Consider the following 23,114-nt stretch of genomic DNA (forward strand, 5'->3'; position numbering starts at 1 on the left):
GCCGTANTATTTAACCCTAAATAATATTTTAAAAATTAATAAAAATGTAAGGATATTAATAAATAAAAAATAGTATAAGGGTTTTTTTTAAGAAAATTTTGAAAGTTTAGGAGAAATTTTTAATTACATAAAGATTTTGAGTTTTTTTTTTTTTTTNACCGTGGGGAAATTCTCAGCAAAAGCAATCGAGAGCGAAGTTCAACACTCAAAACCAAACAAGCAGTTGACGACAAGGAGACACCGCGACCTTACACAGCTTCGATCAGTAACCGTCCGCCATTTCTGATGGAAGAACCAAATTGAGCTAAGCTCTTCTGCTAGAAGCAGGAATTGCTTGAAAGATACTTCAAGATATTGGTGAAGGCTATCATTGAGGCCTGCCTTTCCAATTGCGCGTGTGTTTTACGTAGCTCGTATGCGCGTGTGATATATTCGCGCCAATTAATTAATATGGATAAGAATATATATATACATACATATATATATATATATATATATGGATAACGATAAACCGACGTCAAATTCCACGCTTCTTTTTATTTTTATTTTTATTTTTTATTTTTCTTAACAAGGATTTTTCTACCTACATATATTTTAGCATATTTTAATTTTACTCATATTTTTTAAAATAATTTTTTAATATCGTCACACGAATAATTTAAAGTTTTTAGGGGCGAAATATTAAAAAGAAATATGCATTTTTGTCGAGTTTAATAATTACAAAATATTTAAAAAATAATTTTAAAATAGAGAAAAACGAAAAATAATTTCTAATATATATATATATATATATATATATATATATATATATATATATATATATATATATATATATATATATATTATCTATATTTAACCCTAAATAATATTTTAAAAATTAATAAAAATGTAAGGATATTAATAAATAAAAAATAGTATAAGGGTTTTTTTTAAGAAAATTTTGAAAGTTTAGGAGAAATTTTTAATTACATAAAGATTTTGAGTTTTTTTTTTTTTTTAATTTTAAGGAAATTATTGAAGAAAGTTAAAAGAAATATATATTTTTATTAATTTACCTTAAAATTATACACCGTATGCGGGCCGGCCCAGTAAAGCCCAGTGTATTATGGGCCGGAAAGCTTGAATGGGCCTGACGAGAGCCCACCTCGGGGAGTGGTGGAGAGTGGTGGGAATACGGGAAGCGCCGAAGAGGACAAAGAGCAACGAAGATTGCAAATATAGAATAATTTCGAGGAAAGGTGGTCGCAAGGATGTAAAGTTTTTCAAACAAAACACCTCTACATATATGGAATGGAAACCAAGATTGCTTTTATATCGATTGCCGCCTCCTCCTCCTCCTCCTCCTCCTCCTCCTCCTCCCCCCTTTCCCGTCTCTTTTTGCTCTCCGATTCTTCTTCCTCCGCTTCGCCTCTGCAAGTTTCTTGCGGTTTCTCGTTCGATCCTCCCGCTCCTGCCGCTGTTCGCCGTTCCGTCTTCCGCCAGGTATGATCTCTGTTACTATTTTGTTCATGCTACTGTTTTATTGCTTCAAATCATGCTTTCCTCTCTGTGATTTCCTTTTGGTGTTTGTTCTTGGTGATTCGATTCGGTTTGTACTTGTGGTTTTTTTTTTTTTTTTTTTTTTTTTTTNTCGATTATTGACAGTTCTGCGTGGTTCGGGTGAGGATTCGAGTTCGTAACTCTTGAATGATGGCCGGTTGGAGGTTTTAGCATGTTTGGTTTAGATTTAAGAAGCTGATTATTTGAATAGTTTGTACAACGGTTCAATTTCGTTTAGGGTTTTGTACTTTTTTTTTTTTTTTTTTTTTTTTTTTTTTTTTTTTTTTTTTTTTTTTTTNGGTTAGGTCGTGAAATCTTTAGCGATGTATTAGCTAAATTTGGGGCTTTATTTTTTTAGCATATTTTCTGGGACCGTGATTGGGGGAAAATAATAATTTATGTTCTTTTTAAGCTGTAATAGTTCTGCCTTGGATGCAATTGGTAAAGTATAATGTCGATACAGACCGTGGTAACGAATTTGATTTGCATCCCGCTTTTACGATCACGCTTGTCTCTTTATTTATATATATATATATATATATATATATATATANTGTCGTCCAACGATCTTCTCTCTTTTTTTTTTTTTTTTTTTTTTTTTTTTTTTTTTTTTTTTTTTTTTTTTTTTTTTTTTTTTTTTNCAGAATTCTAATAAATGAAGAACGTAAAATTTAGAATTTCTCTATGTTTTTAAAATTTGGCCAAGATTTTTATTTTTGTTACTTTTTTTTATAAATCACGAACTAGAAAATGTAAGTACGAATAGCTTAGTTTATATAAGTTTAATTTTCAACATAGAAAATAAAATTTGAATCATTGGCTTCGTATATTAAATCGGTCAAGTGTTCCTTTTTTTCATAAGATAAATAGATTTTCATTTGGGTATCCTACTACTATTCAGCTGGATGGTATTCTTGTCGTCGAAATCATTCACCGAGATCAGTCGATGATGCGCAAAGGAAGAAAATTCTTTTATCCTTTTAATTTTTGGATGTTTAACTCATTTATTCAATTCATCGTGGACTTCTTGGGAATTACATTAGTGGTGATTCAAAGATTTTTGGACCCGAATCACTTTGCCATTTATGTGGATGATTCTATTGTTGTAGGTTTGAAAGATAAAGGAAAGGCTGTTGGAATGAGCTTTCAAAGTAGAAATGATCTACAGGAATGGAGTGCAAGAGTTGTTGAGCGAGGAACAGTAATGGACTTCGACCTAAATTGCCCACCTCCAGATGAGTGCATTGATCCAACTGGCCCTCATCAGGAAGCAACACAGTACTACAATCATTACCAAGGACAAGCTATGGACAATCCCGAGTTTGTCGACGAGGACATTGCTATAATCTCCCCTAGGAAATTTGCTGAGGTATGTGATATTTTGGTAAATAATTTGAGCGTGTTTCTAACTAGGCCATATAAGAGGATTAACATGGTGACATATTTTTTAGGCCAGGAAGAACTTTAGACGAAACCACTTTGAGAGTAGCTGTGGTGTTGCCATTAGACGTAATGGTGCTTTCTCAGGTTTGTAGCCTTTTCTTTTCTAAGTCTTAAGCTTCTCTATTTGCATTTCAGTTGTTGATTATCTCTCAGGTAGTCTAGCTACATTGCCATTTCCCAACATTTTCTGCCTTTCTGGCAAACTTGAGATGTTGATTGAGGATGTACTTGCATTTTTGGATCATCCTTTTTACTTTTCAGTGTGGCGGAGTCTTCTATATTCTGGATTCAAAAGACTGTTAGAATGAAACTTCAGTGCATATTATGATTATATTTAGTTAGGTAAGAGGAGTTTTGTGAGATCTCACATCGGTTGGAGAGGGGAATGAAATCTTCCTTAGAAGGGTGTGGAAACCTCTCCCTAGTAGACGCGTTTTAAAACCGTGATGCTGACGGCAATACATTAGCGGTGGTCTTGGGCTATTACAAATGGTATCAGAGTCAGACACTGGGCAGTGTGTCAACGAGGACATTGGGCCCTCAAGGGGGGTCGATTGTGAGATCTCACATCAATTGGAGAGGGGAACGAAGCATTCCTCATAAGGATGTGGAAACCTCTCCCTAGTAGACGCGTTTTTAAATCATGAGGTTGACGGCGATACGTAATGGGCTGAAGCGGACAATATCTACTAGCGGTGGGCTTGATCTATTACAAGTTTCAATTTTATGAAATTAGATTTCCAAGTTCTTCGCATGCAGGCTATTGTATTAAAGTTTTCGTATCTTGTCATTAGGACTACTTTGCTTCCTCAGTATGGAACCAAGCATTAGGACTACAGTGAGATCAATTAACAAATTTATTATCGTTTGTTACTCTGTTGCCAATCTGCATATGTTTTCTTATTAACCCGTCTTCAACTATTTTGCAGATTTAACGAGTTTGGCCCCTTTTACAATTTGGCCGCCCCTTACAAACCGCAATAACGTATCTATACAAGAACAAACGATTCACAACTTGGACCTTTGCTTAAGCTGCGAAAGCAGTAGTAAAGCCACAAAGGTAATACTTGATTGAACGGATTATTATTTGCTCTCAAATTTTTGGAGTTGCCTTGCCTGTTCATCGTTCAAATCTTTGGCTGCCGTTTTTCTGTCTATATTGAAACTGAATATATGTGTTCTGAAGAATTGAGTCCATTTGATAAAAAATTCATAATTGATCGTTGCGTTTAGAAAAAATGTGATCGTTTACCGAAGATTTATTATCTCTTTTTTGCTAACAGAAGTATTAGCCAAATGGGAAAAAAAATGAAAAAGAACTTTTCGGAACCACTGTTTTTAGTTTAAATACACTTTCAGCTAGCGAGTATGTTCCGTTATCCGTTCACATCTTCTTGATATCAATTAGGTGGTGGAAATATAGCAGCCAGCAGCTCTAGGAAAATCTTCAGTCAAGTTTTGATCCATAAAGCTAAAAAAAACTGTTTGATTAATCGCCTGTAAATTTGGATTATCCTTTAGATGCACGTTCCTCTCAGGGTCGATATGGTCTAATCGAAGTCCTCCGGTGCAAACATCCCAACCAATCTATTACAGTCTTCTAGAATAGTTTTTTCTCCTCGGATGCTGTCTCATAATATGATCTCCGTAGAATTTGCTTCATCTTGTGCAAGTTTCTGTAAAGGCCATGTATTGTTCTTAGCCAAGATTGCATGTGTTGGAGTCAAATTTGTACTTAGCTTCATTCATTCCTTGGAAAAACTAGTTTACCAATGTGCTGCTACCGTTTTAATCGTTGGACGTACGTGAAATAATAATTTTTCTCGCACATCCAACGGTATAAATCCGACAGTCATATCGTGCCAGCATTCTTTCCATCTATCAGTGAAATTGCCATCGGCACGAACTTGGCCGATTGTTTTGGCGAACTCGTAACCAGCTTCAAGACCATGAAACATTTAAGGTTCAATCCCTAATGAGGTTATATCTGAAGTAGATCTTTGATGTTTCTCAATCTTATGCAATTCACTTGGATTTTGCTAGCAATTACATCATTTAAACATCATTTTCCATCCCGATTTCTTTCTTCGAGCTTGAAACTAACTGTAAACTCTGTTATTGCAGGCAACAATTGACACAGACATCCCTTCTGCACTTGCACAAACTAGCAGCAGCCTCCCACCTGCAGCAGCCTCGGGTTTGCGGTGCGCGATCTGCATAGAAGCATTGGTTGAAGAAACAACAACCAAATGCGGGCACGTTTTCTGCAAGAGTTGCATCGAAACAGCCATAGCTACCCAGCACAGATGTCCTATATGTCGGCGTAAGCTTCGAAAACGAGATATTATCCGAATTTACCTACCGTTTTGAACATGAAAAATATGAATACAAATAAAAGAATATTGCATCTGTATTCTTTTTCTGATGACGAACTAGGCTTGTACTACTTGCACACAGTTGCATTAACAACAAGTATAGATTTCTTCATTTCTTTGTTCTTCTTCTTCTTCTTCTTCTTCTTCTTCTTCTTATTCGTCATCTGTTGTATTGAATCGAAACTACAAACAAAAATTTAAAAATCTCTTCGGTGAGGTGTTTGTTTGTTTGTTTGTATTTGGTTGGATGATTCATTCAAAATTGTTTATTTATTAGTGAATTAATTTGAAGTGCATTGAATTGGCTTTTGGCTCTCTCTTACTGCTTGTGTCTTGTGGCTTATGAACCTTTTACATTGCTTCTTTATGTCTTTGTATCTTAGCCTGAAGGCGTTTCCAGTTGTCCTGCCTGTAAACAATTCACTCTTCTTTCTTTAAAGAAGGTTCGTAGGTTTTATCGAAGTTCATCCCGCTATGTCCCGGGCCTATTGCTCTTCTAACGTAAAAGGTGGCGGGAAGAAGAGGAATTGAGAGGAACAGAAAAAGGAACGGTTCCTTTGTTCATTCATGGCGGAAAAGAATCTAAAAAACAGGTGAAGACTAGGAAATTTCAACCGATATGAGATTTCACAATCTACCTCACTTCAAGGCCAACGTCTTCACTAGCACATTACTCAATGTCTGACTCTGATATCATTTCTAACAGTTCAAGCCTATCGTTGGACGATATTGTTCGCACATATCGTTGTTAGCCTCATGATTTTAAGGCGTGTCTATTATGGAGGGTGTCTAGTCTTATTTCGACCAGTGTCTTGTAACGCGTCTATCATGGAAAGAGTCTAGCCCTACTTGCGACTAGTGTCTAGAGGGTCTAGTCCTATTTCGACCAATGTCTTGCAACGTGTCTACTATGGAGATAGTCTAGCCCTACTTTCACTAGCACATTACTCAATGTCTGACTCTGATATCATTTCTAACAGTTCAAGCCTATCGTTGGACGATATTGTTCGCACATATCGTTGTTAGCCTCATGATTTTAAGGCGTGTCTATTATGGAGGGTGTCTAGTCTTATTTCGACCAGTGTCTTGTAACGCGTCTATCATGGAAAGAGTCTAGCCCTACTTGCGACTAGTGTCTAGAGGGTCTAGTCCTATTTCGACCAATGTCTTGCAACGTGTCTACTATGGAGATAGTCTAGCCCTACTTTCGACCAGTGTCTTGCACCGTCCAATAGATACCGCCGTTTGTGATAATAGATATTGTTCTCTTTAGGTTTTTTATTCTGAATTTTTCCTTACAATTTTTAAAATATGTCTAGCTACTTTCGACCAGTGTCTTGCACCGTCCAATAGATACCGCCGTTTGTGATAATAGATATTGTTCTCTTTAGGTTTTTTATTCTGAATTTTTCCTTACAATTTTTAAAATATGTCCACTAGAAAGAAGTTTTGTTCCTCTTTGTTAGAGAAAGAGGACTCTCCACAATAGTATGAATTGTCCACTTTGAGCATAAGCTTTCATGGCTTTGCTTTGGGNTCCAATTTTTTAAATATGTCTACTAGAAATTGTTAGAGGAACAACAAAGAGGAACACGACTCTCCACAATAGTATGATATTGTCCACTTTNCACATACGAATGTAGTTAGTATTCTTCACTTATAAACTCATGATCATTCTCTAAATTAGTCGATGTGNGCCACATACCAATGTAGTTAGTATTCTTCACTTATAAACCTATGATCATTCTCTAAATTAGTCGATGTGGGACTTCCATCATCCAACACTCTCAACAATGATGCCATATATTACAATAATTGATTCCTTAACATAATTTAGAACAAAATTTATTGATAAATAAGTCAACGAGTTACAGTTCTTTGAAATGGATCCCTTTCAAGAGGAAGATAATCTAATTAAATCAACCGACAAAAATTAATGANTGCAATAATTGATTCCTTAACATAATTTAGAATAAAATTTATTGATAAATAAGTCAACGAGGAAGATAATCTAATTAAATCAACCGACAAAAATTAATGACTTTTCCAAAAGGAATTTGACTTTGGAACATTTTTATTTTTAAAAATCTTCAAAACTTTTGACTTTGAACGTTGAGACTCATGCTGGTTGACTTTTCCTTATCTTACTCTATACTGCATTTGTTTTCTTTATATATATTATTGTCACATTATCCTCATAATTTGAATTATAATATTTTATAAATTAATATATTATATTATTGACCAAAATTATAATTTTATTTTTTTTTCTCCACATGTTTAACTAAGTTATATTCGAGTTAGTTTATTGATTAAATGATTAAACANATAAATTAATATATTATATTATTGACCAAAATTATAATTATAATTTTTTTTCTCCGCATATTTAATTAAGTTATATTCGAGTTAGTTTATTGATTAAATGATTAAACACGAATAATTTCTAAAATTTATTATTTTTTTATTATATAAATTTTGCACACCTATTTTTTATATTGTATTTTAAAGGCTAATACGTTGTCGATATTAATTTTAAAAAATATCGATATATTAAAATGGAAAGATTATATGTATAAATAAAATAATTATATTAGTTAGGTGGAAGATTACGTTCAAATTTAAAATTTTAAAATCGAATATTATAATAAATTATTGTTTATAAAATAGATTTTTATTATAATATTTCCTTCAAATAGTTTTATTTAGAATTATTATTTAGATTTTTTTTTTCAATTGAAAATATATTTAAATAATTATAATAATAATAATAATAATAATAATAATAACAGAAACGGGACCGGTCCCGCGGTTCTCTGCTGTTGTGCTTAATCCTTCGGCTTCTCAATTACGCGGGCTAAATCTTGCAACTCAAACCTAATATAAAAAGCCCACGGCCTCCATTTTCGGGTTTGGTCCAAAACACTAAAGAACCCCCGCGGGTACCGAAGAATTCTCTCCCCTTCTCTCTCAATTTGAACTTTTGCGCGGACGAATAAGTGCGAGGAATCTCGTTCGGATTCTGTGCAAATTCCGGCAGAGGTAAAGGAGAAAATAATGGCAGAATTGATGGAAGCTACTCCGTCTGTGTCTCCAAGCGTCGATGTCCAAGCAGTTCGCAGGTTTCTCTATCTTGTTTCTGTGTGCAGTAATTATGTGAAACAATGTATAATTAATTGGACGACATTTTTACTCTTATTGAAGTTGCATAAGCGAGATAGAAGAGTTGCAGAGATCTTTGGAGGAAGATGAAGCTTATACGACGGATTCATTAGGTTCTGAGAAGTTACTGAAGGAGTGTTCTCTCCTTCTCGAGGTTTAGTATTGTAGTTGATCGTGCTTTTCTTCATCTCTTAAAATATCTCTCGTTTTTGTTTTTTTTATTTATGTGGCTCTTTTTCTTTGAGATGTGCAGAGCAGACTACAGCAGACTCTGTCAGAATGGTCTAACGTAGATAGTTTCTTGGGGATTGATGATTTAGGTAATTTTGTTGAGCTTGTTTTTAAATTTCCGTAGACTGGAATGCATTTGTATGCTTGCATTTCAAATTTTCATTCTCTGTTCTGTTAAATGGATTTTCCTTCTTTTAAGTTACTATTACAGTGTTATCGACTTGTGTTTACTTTCCTGCGTTTTGATCGATCTCTCCAATGCTTTTTCTTCATAATTTGTTAAATATCTTTCTAGACGCATATGTTGAACGTATGAAAGAGGAACTTATCGCGGTGGAAGCTGAAAGCAGCAAAATCTCCAGTGAGATCGAGGTTCTTAAGAGAACCAGTATAGAAGGTAGGACTGTTTGTTTATCTTTTAATTTACACTTCTTATCCTCCTATTTGTGTTGACGTCCTCATTTTGCTTCCAATTACAGATTCGAATAAATTGAGGATGGATCTTGAAGTATTAAAATTGTCGTTAGATCGTTGTGCATCACAGGTTGGTCTCTATTACAAACAAATTTTTACAACACCAACAGTTACTGGACTAGGATGAGCGGATAGAGACCAAGATTTAACATAAGTTTTCTAAAAGTATGCATTGCTTGAATGTTGAAAACGGATTGTATCGAACAAGTCCAATTACGGAAGGTGAATGTGGATTGTATTCACTTGGATTTCAATAAATCTTAGGCGAATTGAGAAATAATGGGGGAGCAAATGGCGGAAGCTATAGGAAATGTAATGTCTGACAAATTTTCATCGGACTCCTATTATGTACGCACGCTTGATCCTTCAGTTATTTGATTGATCTGATTTATCATTATGTAAAAACAGAAGAGAATAGATTCTTTAATATATTGGACAAGATATTCTGCAAAGGTGTTTCTAAACTACTACTAATACTTGATGTTGTTTGTGTCAATTTTTTTTTTCCAATGATTAAGTTCACTTTTTTCTTATTTTCAATTTAATTTTTTCTCTAATCTTTTCGGCCTAATTTGTGATTAACTTAGCTTGTTTATAGGCCTAATTAACGTTCCTACCAAGTGAGAATGTCTGTCTATCTTCACGTTCTTGTTACCATCTTGTAGGACCCAGAGAAGGCAACATTTAATTGCTACTCTGTGAATGGTGAAGATCAAATGGACATGATAGTTGAGCGTGAATGCAATGCCTTTGAGGTTATTTCTGTTACATTGATACATCTAGCTTCTTCATTTTTTATTTCACATGTTCTTTATTCAATTAAAATCAATTATAAGTAAGTTTCCATGCAGCGTGCAATTCAATGATGCTTACTTATACTGCATGGTTCCATTTTCTGTTTCAATCTTTGCTTGACATTGTAGTAATGACGAGCTATCAATATATATGGTTTGACTAATTCTAGACTTAGGGTGATTTGGATGGCTAATCTTGGTCCGTTATCAAACATCGTGGAGTCTGTTCTCTGCTACCGGTAAACTGCTAGGGTAGTCGACCTAACTCTAATAGCATCACAATGTGAAGGTGATACAAGAGGGAGCGACTCTCGTGTCTGCTAACCCTATGTGAGACTATTAGGGTTAGACCGACTAGCCAAATAGCTTATCTGTAGTAAAGAACAAATTCCATGAGATTTGATAGTGGACTAGAATTAGGAATTGATACACTAAGATTAGAACCTAAAGTTTACAGTCATCAACTATTTACGAGACTGTTTATACTCCTTCCAGGTATTGGAACTTGATAGCCAGATTGAGAAGAACGAAAGAACTCTAAAATCTCTGCAGGAACTAGATGAGATATTTAAAAGGTAATATGTGTTTCAAGATATGAATTGTTTGTATCTAGTATTGATGCTTCTCTCTCCTTTCCTCCCTTAATCTTTCTCACTCTTTCTCTCTAGTTTGGATGTTATCGAACAGGTCGAGGACACAATTGGTGGTCTGAAGGTCATTGATGTCACTGATAATTTCGTTAGAGTATCATTACATTCACATATTCCAAACTTGGAAGAGTTTTCAAGCTTACAGAGACTTGAAGGTATGATTGAGCCATCCGAATTGGATCATGAGTTGCTGATAGAAGTTTTGGAGGGGACAATGGAGTTAACGAATGCTGAGGTATCCCTTTATTTCGTTAAAGTACCATGACTTATTGTATCCACGGTTATTATTTGAATTCAAAATCTGAGTAATTCCATCTATTGGCACCTCTGCCTCTCTTATTTATGTAAATTTTGTTGAAGGAGCGTAATTAATTAGTTATATTTGCACAGATCTTTCCCGGTGATGTCCATTTGCATGATATCATCAACGCTTCAAAGTCCTTCAGGTATGTTCCTATAAGATGTTAGAAACCACGACTTTCCACAAGGGTATGATATTGTCCACTTTGAACATAAACTTTCATGGCTTTACTTTTGGTTTCCCTAAAAAGTCATGTCAATGTTGATGTATTCCTTATTTATAAGCTCATGATCATCCCCTTAATTAGCCGATGTGGTACTCCTTACCAACAATTCTCAACACAAGATCCCTGGCTCCACTATAGTCAAGAAGAATCGGGAGGATGGTGGCTGTTTTTTTAATTAGACCTTGATCGTTACCCTTATAGGAGTGGAATCCAGTTCGTCTGATAAAAAGGGAAAGCTGAACCAAAACAAACCATTAATGATAATAGAGTTGACTGCTACACCAAACTGCTAGAACTCTAACCTAATTGAAATTAGTTCGGTTTTAGAATTTCTGAACACATCTCCTGTCCAATTTTCCCTTAACTCACCAAACGGTCTCATAATTGTTCAGTTCAGTTGGTTTGATTAGTTCCTTTAGGTTCTAACTTCTTCCCTCAGGCAGCTATGCCATAGTTGATTGGAAATAGTATGCAAATATGTCGTGGAATATTATATTTGTTTCAATTTTCACCCGACAATTAGATTGTTTCTTTATTTCACTTCACCTCTACCGAAGGCAGTACATCTTACAATAAAGTCATAATCCAATTGGGGCTATTTGGTACAAAAATCTGTTTCGTAACTCGGAGCCTACTAAGGCGGTGATTAAAAAAAAAAATTTGCCAGACGCTTTGGGTAGCTAGGAACTAGAATCCTGGTCCTTCTTTAAGGATGTAATTTAAGTAGGCTTATATGCCGCAGAGGTTCTCTTAATATTTGTCATAAAATTTAGCTTAAAGCTTTGCTTTGGGCATCTGTTAAAAACAACCCCCTTTTTATGCATGTTATATCCTTTTTTCATATATCTGGTACTGGAATATAGCACACAACGATGTTACGTACTTATAGTCTTATTCCTTGCCATATCCTTGCCAAATATTGATTTGATATTTGGAGGATGAAAAAGCCTTCTTCTCATAGTTGTTAAATTTCAAATTAGAGCTACCTGTTTTATTAGCGTGCGTTATACAACTTTCACCAATCATATTGGTTTGCTGGAATCGTATATGAAGCTATTTGTGTGATGTCTCACATTAGTTGGGGAGGAGAACAAAACACCATTTATTAGGGCGTGGAAACCTTCCTCTAGCAGACGCTTTTTAAAGCTTTGAGAGGAAGCCCGAAAGGGAAAGCCCTAAGAAGACAATATCTGCTAGTGGTGGGCTTAGGGTCGTTACAATTTGAGTTTAATTGCAATGACACGATGGATAATATGCAACATTTTTTTTTAATAATAAATATCATAGGGTGACAAAGCCTCCATTTATCCGTCATTGTAATGATTTGGCTACAATTCTGACCGAGTTTTTCACTTGTGGAATAGGAAAGCAATTTCTCTGATCCATACATTGTTTTTGAATGAGCAGCAATTCTTCATTGGAATGGTTTGTGAGAAAAGTACAAGATAGGATTGTTTTATGTGCTCTTAGGCGATTTGTTGTAAAAAGTGCAAACAAATCGAGGTGAGACTCTTAAACTTTTCAGACTTATTGTATGATTAAAAATAATGCAGAACAAAGGAATTTTTTTTTTCTTCTTCTTCTTGCATAGAACTCCGATTTCCAAACCGAAATTCCCCAGTAAAATTATGTAATAATATGTAATAGTAATTTTTGAGTCTGAAGTAATTACTCTCATTGCAGTCATTCCTTCGAGTATTTAGATCAAGACGAAACGATAATATGTACTATGATTGGAGGAATTGATGCAGTCATTAAGGTGTCTCAAGGTTGGCCATTGTCGGATTCTCCTTTGAAACTCATATCTCTCAAGAGCTCAGACCATTATATAAAAGGAGTTTCTTTAAGCCTCATTTGCAAGGTGGAGGTAAGATGGCCCCCTATTTCCCTTCTAGTTTTTTAGTTTCTATTCATCTCTCTTTGATACCTGAAAAGCTAACTTGATCTAGTTAGTTTTAGCTTAATATATGATCTAGTCCCCTGCTATGAGTATATTTTTCAATTTAGTTTCGACTATTCAAAATGTTTCAATTTAATCCATTATGTTTCACTATTTTTTAATTTAATTATTGATGATAAACTTATGTGGCATAATACTTGGTGAATTGACGGAAATTTAGATTGGTTAATGATAAGCTTATATGGCATAGTACTAAGTGATTAGACGAAAATTTAGGGAAAAAAAATCATTTAAGAGAAGAAAGCTCAAAATTTCTTCAACTTAGTTTATCATTTAAGAGAATAATCTTTTTTTTCTTTTGAATTTCTGCGAACTAGTTTATCATCTACTAATTTTAATGTTTTTGGATTAAATTGAAACTATTTAAACAATAGAGACTTAATTGAAAAAGATTAAAAAAAGACACTTGGGGATCTAGAACATATATGAGATATTTACCCAACCACTTAGGTTCTTATGGTTGTCATTAGGGTGTTGTTATACATGCATGCATTTTCATCCTCTGATTGTGTTGACATCCTTCAGAAAATGGCAAATTCCTTGGACGTTGGTCTTCGACACAATCTATCAAGCTTTGCAGATGCTGTTGAAAAGATAATGAAGGAGCAAATGCACTTAGAACTCCAATTTGACAGTGCTTTATGATGATCTTATTGGATATTTCAAATTTACAATCACGCCAATTGAACACAACGAGATCCTATATCAGGTATGCAAACTGAACATCTATCTACTAATACAAGTGCCCAGTAACTGATCATTTTTCATGCTGAAAATTTTCGCTGGACTGCTCATTGCTATAATATATATATTCCTTTTGTTTGTATAGATTAAAGACTTTGTTGCTCTGTTGATAACATCATCATTATTATTATTGATAATTAGATTCTTTGTATCTTGCTCATAGCCGTCCCAAAATTATCTAGAGAATGTTAGGAATCTCAAACCTCCATAATGCTATGATATTATCCACTTTGAGCATAAATCACGAACCTCCACAACAGTATGATATTGTCCACAATGGTATCATATATATTCCTTTTAAATGTTAGAAATCACGAGATCATTATAATTTACCAATTTTATTAAGTTTTGAATCTAAGGCTTTGAATTTGGGATCTTAGAAAACCAACCGAACAAAAATTCAACCGATTGAGATATTATACATTTATTCTAGCCTGGCCTAGGAGCTTGGAAGATAGATAGTATCCAAACAATTCAAGTTGATACCAATAAATGGGAAAATCTAGGAACTTGAGGGACATCTCATTTGTATCATTGTCCGTATCAACAATAATCAAATTACTCGCAATTAAAAAAAAAAATCTGTCAAAACAATTACAATTAATGAATCAGCAAAACCAAAACTAAATGTTGGAGAGAGAGAGAGAGAGAAATCTAGAAAACCTCAAACCTAGGTGTAAGCCAGTTTGTGTAGAAATTTGAATTGTATCCTCAAATGTTAGCTCTCGTAAGTTCCTTCCTTCTATCGATGAAAAAAAACTATGAAATTTGAATTTTGTACCTCATATAGATGATGAAAAAGCCAAAGCCAAAGCCAAAGCCAGTCTCCCTTGAACTTCATTTTGCCTTTTTGCAAATGGGCCCATCTTGTTTGCTTCTTCCAATAAATTGTACCCTCGCCATGGTTCCTGGACTGGAGTGGCCTGTGATCATCTGCTTTTAAGTTTTGTTTTGTTTATTCTGGTGCTAGGTAGTTAGAATTTGTGGTTGTACTAATAATAAGTCATTTGGGGGACCTAGAGACAATGGGGACCTCGGAGGAGGAGGTGGAGGAGGAGGAGGAGGAGGGAGAACTCCCCATGTCCCTGGTTTTATGTAGGAGAAAAGTTCCAGAAAGAATGGTAACAAAACCGCATAATTCGGTTGCGATTTGTGATGCATTTTGTGAATCCCATTCCTGTAAGTAAAATTAAACCAGACCAGAGAGAAGGAAAATAAATAAAAATAAAGGATTAGGAGAGGGAGAAAACAAAACAGACTTCACCATAGAAAGTTATTAGCTCTATTAACTACTGAGTGTACTATATATATTTGTGTGTGTATATATATATATAAAGCCTCATCTACCCCTCTACTTAAACTAAGGATCAAGAGTAGCTGCACATGGAATATAAAAATAAAATTAAAAAAAAAAAAAACGGTTAATTTCTTTTTAAAACAAAAATTAGTCCTGTAGTTTTAGAAAAATAGAATTTGTTCTTATGATTTGATAAATAAAACTTCACAAGGTTAATTATCTGTGTGCCACTAAGGTGACCTTTAATATTTTGGCTCATTGTGTGTGGGTTAGGTTGTGTCGTAGGGCTTTATTAAGCTATAGAGATCAAATTCTATCTTTTAAAATTATAAAAACTAGATTTTTGTTTTTCCCCACAATCGATAGATATTTTCTATTTGGTTGATTGTGTGGACTCGGTAGCTTAATGGATAAACTACAAATGAAATGATGTAGGTAGTCTTAAATTTTAGAATTTTTTAGAAGTTCTATCAAATTTAGAAATCTATTCAATATAAAATTTAAATTTATATATAATAAATAAATAAATTTTCAGAAATTAAGATTTTAATTTAACTGCCAATATATCCATATTTTCGAGTATAAATATAGACATGGTGCAAGTGCTGATCAATGTAAAAGTCTAAATGGCAAGGTTTTAAGTGGAAAAAAAAAAAAAAAAAAAAAAAAAAAAANATGATCATACTGGCAAGAATGGTGAGTGATGTGAACATCACATAGTAAACAGGAGATACTACAGCAGTGTTAAAGGTATCCAGCGCCTGCAGAGAATTTAAACCAAAACTCAGACCTCTCTTAATGCTAAAATAGGAGATACTCATGCATTTCTAAACTTTACAAAGAAAAATGGACTAAAGCATCATTTTTTGTCCATGTAATTTGTGTTTTATTCTTTTTTATTTCATGCACTTTCAATAAAGCCTAAAATTTACACTGTTAGCATTTTTTTTTTTTTTTAATTTAGAAATATGATCAAATGGTTTCTTTTTCTTACATAAAAATTGTTATTATTATTTAATTAATTCGATGAAAATTATGACTAGTCTATATACGTGTCTACACGTGAGAGTTCAAACAAACAATTTCAAAAAAAATATCTAGAATGTGATGAGATATGCAATTGCTTTGAGTTTCTCTAATAGCACCAATGCTACTTATATATTGAGAAACTTAAGTTTAGAAATGTAACATTGATTTTCATTGTACCAAATAAAATTGATGAAATATTTTTTTTAAAATAGCAACAAAATATGACTTCAGTATTTTATCGATATATATTCCTCAATTTTTTTTATCAATATTTTCATAAACTTAGAATTTAACATTTTTATCAATATCAACATAGTATATAATATTATAGAATGGACGTCAATGACATCACATTACAATAAGAAATTAGTATATATATATATCTATATATATATATTACCAAACTAAAATGCTTCCTAAGATGGGTGAGTCCAAGATAAGTTATGGAAGAATAAAATGTACTTTTACCCATTGAAGTACTTTTCACAATTTTAATAGTTTTTGAAAAATAATCCATAATCATTTTGGAAATTTTAAAAATGTTAAAACTACCCCTAGAATTATTGTAGTTTTCATTCAAAAGTACCCTTTTCAAATTTCATCTAAAATTTCTCTTTGTTGAAAGTATTAAAAACTAACGTTGTAATTCCTAGCTAACCAAATATAGTAAGTTGTTGTCTAGTAAAATTAACCAGGGTGTGCACAAATTTATTCAAACACTTGTTCCACCTGCCTAAAGTGCTTGAGGAGGAATAAAAGGAATATAAAAAAGTATTTTGTTGAAATTTTAAAAAGTGCTTTTACCTAATTAAAATATTCAATAATAAAAAATAGTTTGGAAATTCTTAGAATAGAAAATAATAATAATAATAATAATAAAATAATAAAATAAAATAAAATAAAATAAAATAAAAAGCAATTTTGGTTGGAAATGAGTGTTTTTACTTTAAAACCATCTTTTTCAATTAATGCACAAACATGTCTTAAAATATGACCATATTAATTAATAGAAACAAACATGTCTTAAAATATGACCATATTAATGAATAGAAATGTAAGAATAAATAAAAATGAAGTTTTGAGTAAGCAGGTTGTATGGACGTACCTTGTTTAAGTAGTTCACCTGCAAAATGCTACCTCCTAGCACGATGGCCGTAAAAAACCACGTCTCAAAGTACTTAAACTGATTCATTCCTGAAAATGTCAGCTTGAGTGCAATTCCAACTGCTTTGACGCTCATAACCTACAAATTAATTCGAAGTTGATTGAAGATATGAGAAAAAAAGATTGAAATTTATAAAATGCATGAATTTGAGTGATGATAAACTAACCGTAAGAGAACCCATGAGAGAACAAATTCCAACGTAAACAACCATGTGCGTTTGTCCATATTTTGGTACGTATCGAACAAGAACCACAATTAGAACCAAAACTATGATGGAGTATACTAAAAAACCTGGTAAGAACCAAATTATTGTGTTAATAATCTAATTGTGATTAAAGTACATGGGTGAAGTAAAAAAAAACAATGGATGAAGAAAAAAAAAATACAATGGATGAATAAAAATAAATTACCTTCGGGTTGGTAAAAAAGGGGACAAAAGGTAATTTGGTTTCAACTTTATCCTTAATGTTTTAAAGGTAATTTTACCACCAACATTTTAATTTCCGTTATACAAGATATTCCATTTAATTTGGTTTCTCTGTTTAAAAAGCTTTATTTCACCTCCCTTTTAATTTTGGTTACATATTGTATTGGAACGGCCAATAATCCGTTCTAAAACAAGTTGAATGGTCGAGGTAAAATAAAACTTTTTAAACATTACAGAAAAATCGAATTAAATTACACCCGTATGAAATATTAATATAATTTAACACGATAAAAGATAATAATAGAGAGGTCATGACATAATTATAAATAAATAATCATGTAACAACCATGGAATTGTTACATTTTGGTCCAATGGTAAATCTAGAAGGAGATTTATAGAGTAATTGCTAAGAAAAGGGAAAATTTTATTATAATCATGAAATTAGTAAGTTGAAGCTCTCAATATTTACCTATTTCAACAAAAATAAACCTCACATCACAAAAATTTAAAACTGATCAATGCATGACATTGAAGATGGAATAAATCTTTCAAAGATCACAATTGTTTTTTTAACAAAAAAAAATATAACTTTAACATCGTTTTTCTATAAAAGGTTCATTAATTTTGTACTAAATATATAGTTTATATTCATTGAAAGCACGTGGAAATATTTATGAATGATTTTTCAAAATGAAAGTCAAGTTTAAGGTAAAAAAAATGTCATTCCCTATTAAAAATGTGCCCAATCTTCGATCAAAACTACCCAATTGGGAAGAAAAATGAGGATATTTTGAGTTTAATGGTGTGACAACTATGAAAAAACATGCAAACTCTGAAGCATGGAAATATAATATGGTGAAGTAAATGACAAACCTGGCTCTGTAGCAAGCATCCAAACTTCCTTGACAGATTCAATATTTCTCTCCTGTGGAGCATGCAAAACAATAGTTGTAGATCCCACCACACAAAGAACACACCCTAGCATTCCGAAGATGTGTAGCTTTTCCTCCAAAATGAAATGAGCGAGTACTGCACTGCATAATGGTGTCGCTTAATTAAATTACTCAACTCCAAGAATACTTAAACGAACGCACTTAAATGGTGTGAGAGTTCTCTGTTTATAATCATTTCGAGAATCAAATAAATGAAAAAACAATAAATGGATACAAGATATTTTCGTATCATGAAATAGCAAATATGAGGCTACGTTAATTCGTAATGAAAGACAAATATCTCGATATTTGCTTATAATAAAAGATCAAATATGATATATATGGTAAACTGTAGTTGAGGACTAAATATCCTTCCTTCCTGTGAATGTATTCCGTTCCTATGAGCACATTACAGATGTGTATATAGTATCTAAGCATTAAAGTACAAAAAAAAAAAAAAAAAGCCTTGAATTGATACATACCTGAAAATTATACTCAAAGCTCCCAAAGGAGTTACGAGAATTGCAGGAGCATATGCATAAGCAGCGAAATTAGCAATCTCTCCAACAATCACTACACAAAATGAAACAAACTGATTTGAAAGCAATATTATGTGTTTCTTGCCTCTTTGTTTTGGTAATTAAACAACAGAACCGTGAGAATTATGTTCTTCATTGTAATTACTAGTGAACCTGCAAATGCTCTTGCAGTTATCCAATTCCAAATCGCTCTTCTCAACAAATAATGACTCAAGAAGCCTTATAATGATAGAGAAACTCTGGAAAAATTCTCAGTCATTGTTACGTTTATGAACAAAATATTACCAATACCTCAAAAGGTTGGAACAAGTTAGCCAAAAACGAGATTGTCCTTTCTTTTGGTAATTAAATACTAATATGTTTTTGCCTAGAGAAAGGGAATGAAGGACGAAAAGGAGAGGGATGCTCTACTTATTTGCACCTTATCTTGTAGCATTCATATTCTAATCTAAGGATGCTTCGACTTCCTAAGTCTTAACTCTACTAGGAATTGGAAAAAGAAGCACATCAAGAGATGAATCAGCTGGAAAAAAGAGATATTAAACAGACAGGAGCAGATTTTGAAAACTTTTCCGACAAATCTGAGTCAAGTGCAAGTGCAAGCGCAATAATGCTTTCATGAGAACTGCTGCTAGTTGTTAATCGAGGTTTGAACAGGATAAAATTATCACAAGTAACCAAATAAATGAAGAAGAACTTACTACTGATCATTCCAGCCCACCACATAGGTTCATACAAGTACGAATATCCTCCTGAACCTGATCACACAAAAAGAAGTGCAATTAAACAGAAGACATGAAGAGAAAGTGCAAAAATATGGCGAAGAATTCTAGATAAAGTTCAAGATGTCGATCCGTAACCAACACAAAAGTCGCTATCAAATCAGTAACAACACACATTTCTTCAACTTTTACGTAAACGTGAAATTCAACCAATAGATGCAATACATCAAATCGAAACTCAGAGGCGATCGAAAATGCTAGAAGCAACCAAACCTGCTCTGTTTCCAACTGCACCGGCTTTCATAAGACCTTTCTTCTTGATAATGAAGCTACTACCGATGAAGATACTCGAAGAGACGGCGAGAATGAAGCCATGGACGTTATCGGAAGATATTCCCATAGCTTATACAAACAAAAAAGAAAGACTCAGTGAAAATCTTCCAATGCCGAAATAGACGATCCGGTAAGTTCCTGCGGACATGAACAAATTCCTTTAGAGAGAAAGCAAACGACGAATGCATTACTATTAGTGAGTGAAGCTAATTGCAGATACAGAAATGGCGAAAATGACAGAAATTAAACCTTCATAGCATCAAATTGTTGATGGATTTGGAAGCTGGAGATTGAGGAAGGAACGATTCGGATACGAAAGTGAACGGAATCGGAAAGGAGATGAAGTGGCAGAGAGGGAGAGAGAAAGGGGAGCGTGGGAATTGGAGGCGCTAAGTGGCAAACGGTGAATCCGTTACCTTCGCTTTTTGTTTTTAATTACAAAAATGTGTCCCCCTCTCCGGTTTATTTTATTATTATTTTATACAATTTTCCACATTCTTTTTTTATGTACTTTTTTTCAAAAAAAAGAAAAAAACCCTAAAAAATTAATGATAATTTATATTTTCATTAAAAAAAAAAAATATATATATATATATATATATATATATATATATATATATATAATTATTTTCTACTAACTTAATTTTTAAAAATTCAAATTTCATTATTACATAGGTTAGGAGATAGTTAAATAAACATGAGTTAAATGGATATCACTAATATTACCTTTGAATTTTACGGTTTTACTTTCTTTTTCGCTATGTATTAGGGGGGGAAGGTTAATTTCTATCTATTGATGAGTGGGAATTTTAACTTTCAATCTTAGCCACTAAAAAGTTATCTGAAATTTAGAGACCAAATAGAAAATTTAGAGGAAATAATTTTTTTTTTCATTTATTGGAATTGATTTCAAGTAATTAATTTTAGAATAATATTTATTATTCTTTATTTATGATAAATAAATAAAATGTTGTAAGTTGTAACTTATCAAATATTATCATAAATATAATGAAAGTTACGTCAAGCTTTTAAGGAAAATGCTAAAGGCACGTCAGATGAATAAATATATATTTTTTTTTTATTTTTAGAGAACTTATTTTTGGAAATTTGCAATTAAATAGCTACTTTTCTACAAATAATCTCTATTTAAATGATAAATCAATTAAATTATTTAATTTTCCAAATTGTGTTACTAATTTTACAGCCAATAAATTCCCCCTGATGAATTATTTTGGTTTAAAAATCAATTAAAAAACTTTTTTTAAAAGAAATTTTCAATTAAATAGTTATTTGTTAATGAATAATCTCAATTTAAACAATGAATAAATTAACTTTTTTTTTTTTTTCAAAATTGTGTTAATTATTTGGTATCCAATTAATTTCTCATGATGTAAAACTTTTTAAAGAATTTTCAATTAAATTAAATTTTTTTCCAAAATACCAATCAATTTCTCATACCATTAAGCATCCTAAGCATTGTTTGATATTCAATACTATAAGCATTCTAAAAATCCATGGGTTTGTTTCAAATAATCAAAGTTCTTCAAAAACCAATATAGAAAATACATCTAAACAAAACCTAAGGCCTATTTGATGGGTTTGTTTTGCCTGATTTTCAATGTGTTATGAACATAACTTCGAAATCTAGACTACTTCTCTTAGGTCTCGACCTACCCTAACCAAATTAGCATAGACATAGTGAAGATTCAAGCTGTGAGGTTCAACACTATAGCTCAGTGCTTGGTTCCTTCAGAAACAATAGACCGAGCACGAACTAAGATATTGACATCCACCTCATCCAAGCTGTGAGGTTCAACACTAAAGCTTGGTGCTCGATTACTTCAAAAACAATAGACTGAGCATGAACTAAGACATTGACATCCACCTCATCCAAGCTTTGAGGTTCAACACTAAAGCTCGGTGCTCGATTACTTCAGAAACAATAGACTGAGCACGAACTAAGACATTGACATCCACCTCATCCAAGCTGTGAGGTTCAACACTAAAGTCGGTGCTCGGTTACTTCAGAAATAATAGACTGAGCACGAACTAAGACATTGACATCCACCTCATCCAAGTTGTGAGGTTCAACACTAAAGCTCGATGCTCGGTTACTTCAGAAACAATAGACCAAGCACGAACTAAGACATTGACATCCACCTCATCCAAGCTGTGAGGTTCAACACTAAAGTCGGTGCTCGGTTACTTCAGAAATAATAGACTGAGCATGAACTAAGACATTGACATCCACCTCATCCAAGCTGTGAGGTTCAACACTAAAGTCGGTGCTCGATTCCTTCAGAAACAATAGACCGAGCACGAACTAAGACATGGACATCCCCCCCATCCAAGCTGTGAGGTTCAACACTAAAGCACGGTGCTCGGTTCCTGAGCACGAACTAAGACATCGACATCCACCTCATCCAAGTTGGAACCCGAGTTCGAAACCAAAGGCTGCAGCTCTCATACCATCGTTTTTCAGGTAATCCTACCAAGAAATGATATGAAAAGGAAAGAGGAGAAGGGGGAACAAGCACCAAAGAGAAAAGGCCAAACAATATCCTATTCCAAGGCACAAAACTAGCAATCAGGCAAATAATTTGTACAGCATATACTAATATTCGACCACAAACAATCCATCCACCCTCAATTTCATCAATCATGGTGGTTTAGCTTCCCTTTTCAGACTCAATCACATTATGTCCTACAAAAAGAAGTCTTACTTGAGGTAAGGGAAACAGAAGATAAAAGCTTGTAGCACAGCACAGCAC

General features: G+C 33.2%; 3 protein-coding genes across 3 annotated transcripts; 2 read left to right on the forward strand and 1 right to left on the reverse strand.

Annotated features, from left to right (window-relative positions):
• Nucleotides 1-1,220: 1,220 nt before the first annotated feature.
• Nucleotides 1,221-5,595, forward strand: LOC111800927. Its single transcript, XM_023684848.1, has 5 exons — nucleotides 1,221-1,482; nucleotides 2,441-2,908; nucleotides 2,991-3,066; nucleotides 3,912-4,042; nucleotides 5,107-5,595. Exons 1-5 carry the CDS (start codon nucleotides 1,291-1,293, stop codon nucleotides 5,350-5,352), a joined length of 1,113 nt encoding a protein of 370 aa, XP_023540616.1. The 5' UTR covers nucleotides 1,221-1,290; the 3' UTR covers nucleotides 5,353-5,595.
• A 2,676-nt stretch (nucleotides 5,596-8,271) lies between these two features.
• On the forward strand, nucleotides 8,272-14,050 carry LOC111799561. Its single transcript, XM_023682923.1, has 12 exons — nucleotides 8,272-8,479; nucleotides 8,562-8,673; nucleotides 8,773-8,839; nucleotides 9,046-9,147; nucleotides 9,230-9,294; nucleotides 9,890-9,979; nucleotides 10,514-10,593; nucleotides 10,687-10,903; nucleotides 11,059-11,114; nucleotides 12,603-12,698; nucleotides 12,879-13,062; nucleotides 13,681-14,050. The coding sequence occupies exons 1-12, from the start codon at nucleotides 8,415-8,417 to the stop codon at nucleotides 13,798-13,800; spliced, it is 1,254 nt and encodes a 417-aa protein (XP_023538691.1). The 5' UTR covers nucleotides 8,272-8,414; the 3' UTR covers nucleotides 13,801-14,050.
• Nucleotides 14,051-14,146: 96 nt separating this feature from the next.
• On the reverse strand, nucleotides 14,147-20,730 carry LOC111799562 (probable magnesium transporter NIPA2). The gene is made up of 9 exons (XM_023682924.1): nucleotides 20,593-20,730; nucleotides 20,284-20,481; nucleotides 19,990-20,046; nucleotides 19,232-19,322; nucleotides 18,691-18,851; nucleotides 17,557-17,681; nucleotides 17,331-17,468; nucleotides 15,867-15,957; nucleotides 14,147-15,078 (listed from the first exon to the last, which is right to left on the reverse strand). Coding segments are annotated over exons 2-9 (792 nt in total). The 5' UTR covers nucleotides 20,411-20,481; nucleotides 20,593-20,730; the 3' UTR covers nucleotides 14,147-15,076.
• Nucleotides 20,731-23,114: the final 2,384 nt, after the last annotated feature.

Source organism: Cucurbita pepo, chromosome LG08 (assembly GCF_002806865.2).
Source record: "Cucurbita pepo subsp. pepo cultivar mu-cu-16 chromosome LG08, ASM280686v2, whole genome shotgun sequence".
NCBI classification, from domain to species: Eukaryota; Viridiplantae; Streptophyta; class Magnoliopsida; order Cucurbitales; family Cucurbitaceae; genus Cucurbita; species Cucurbita pepo.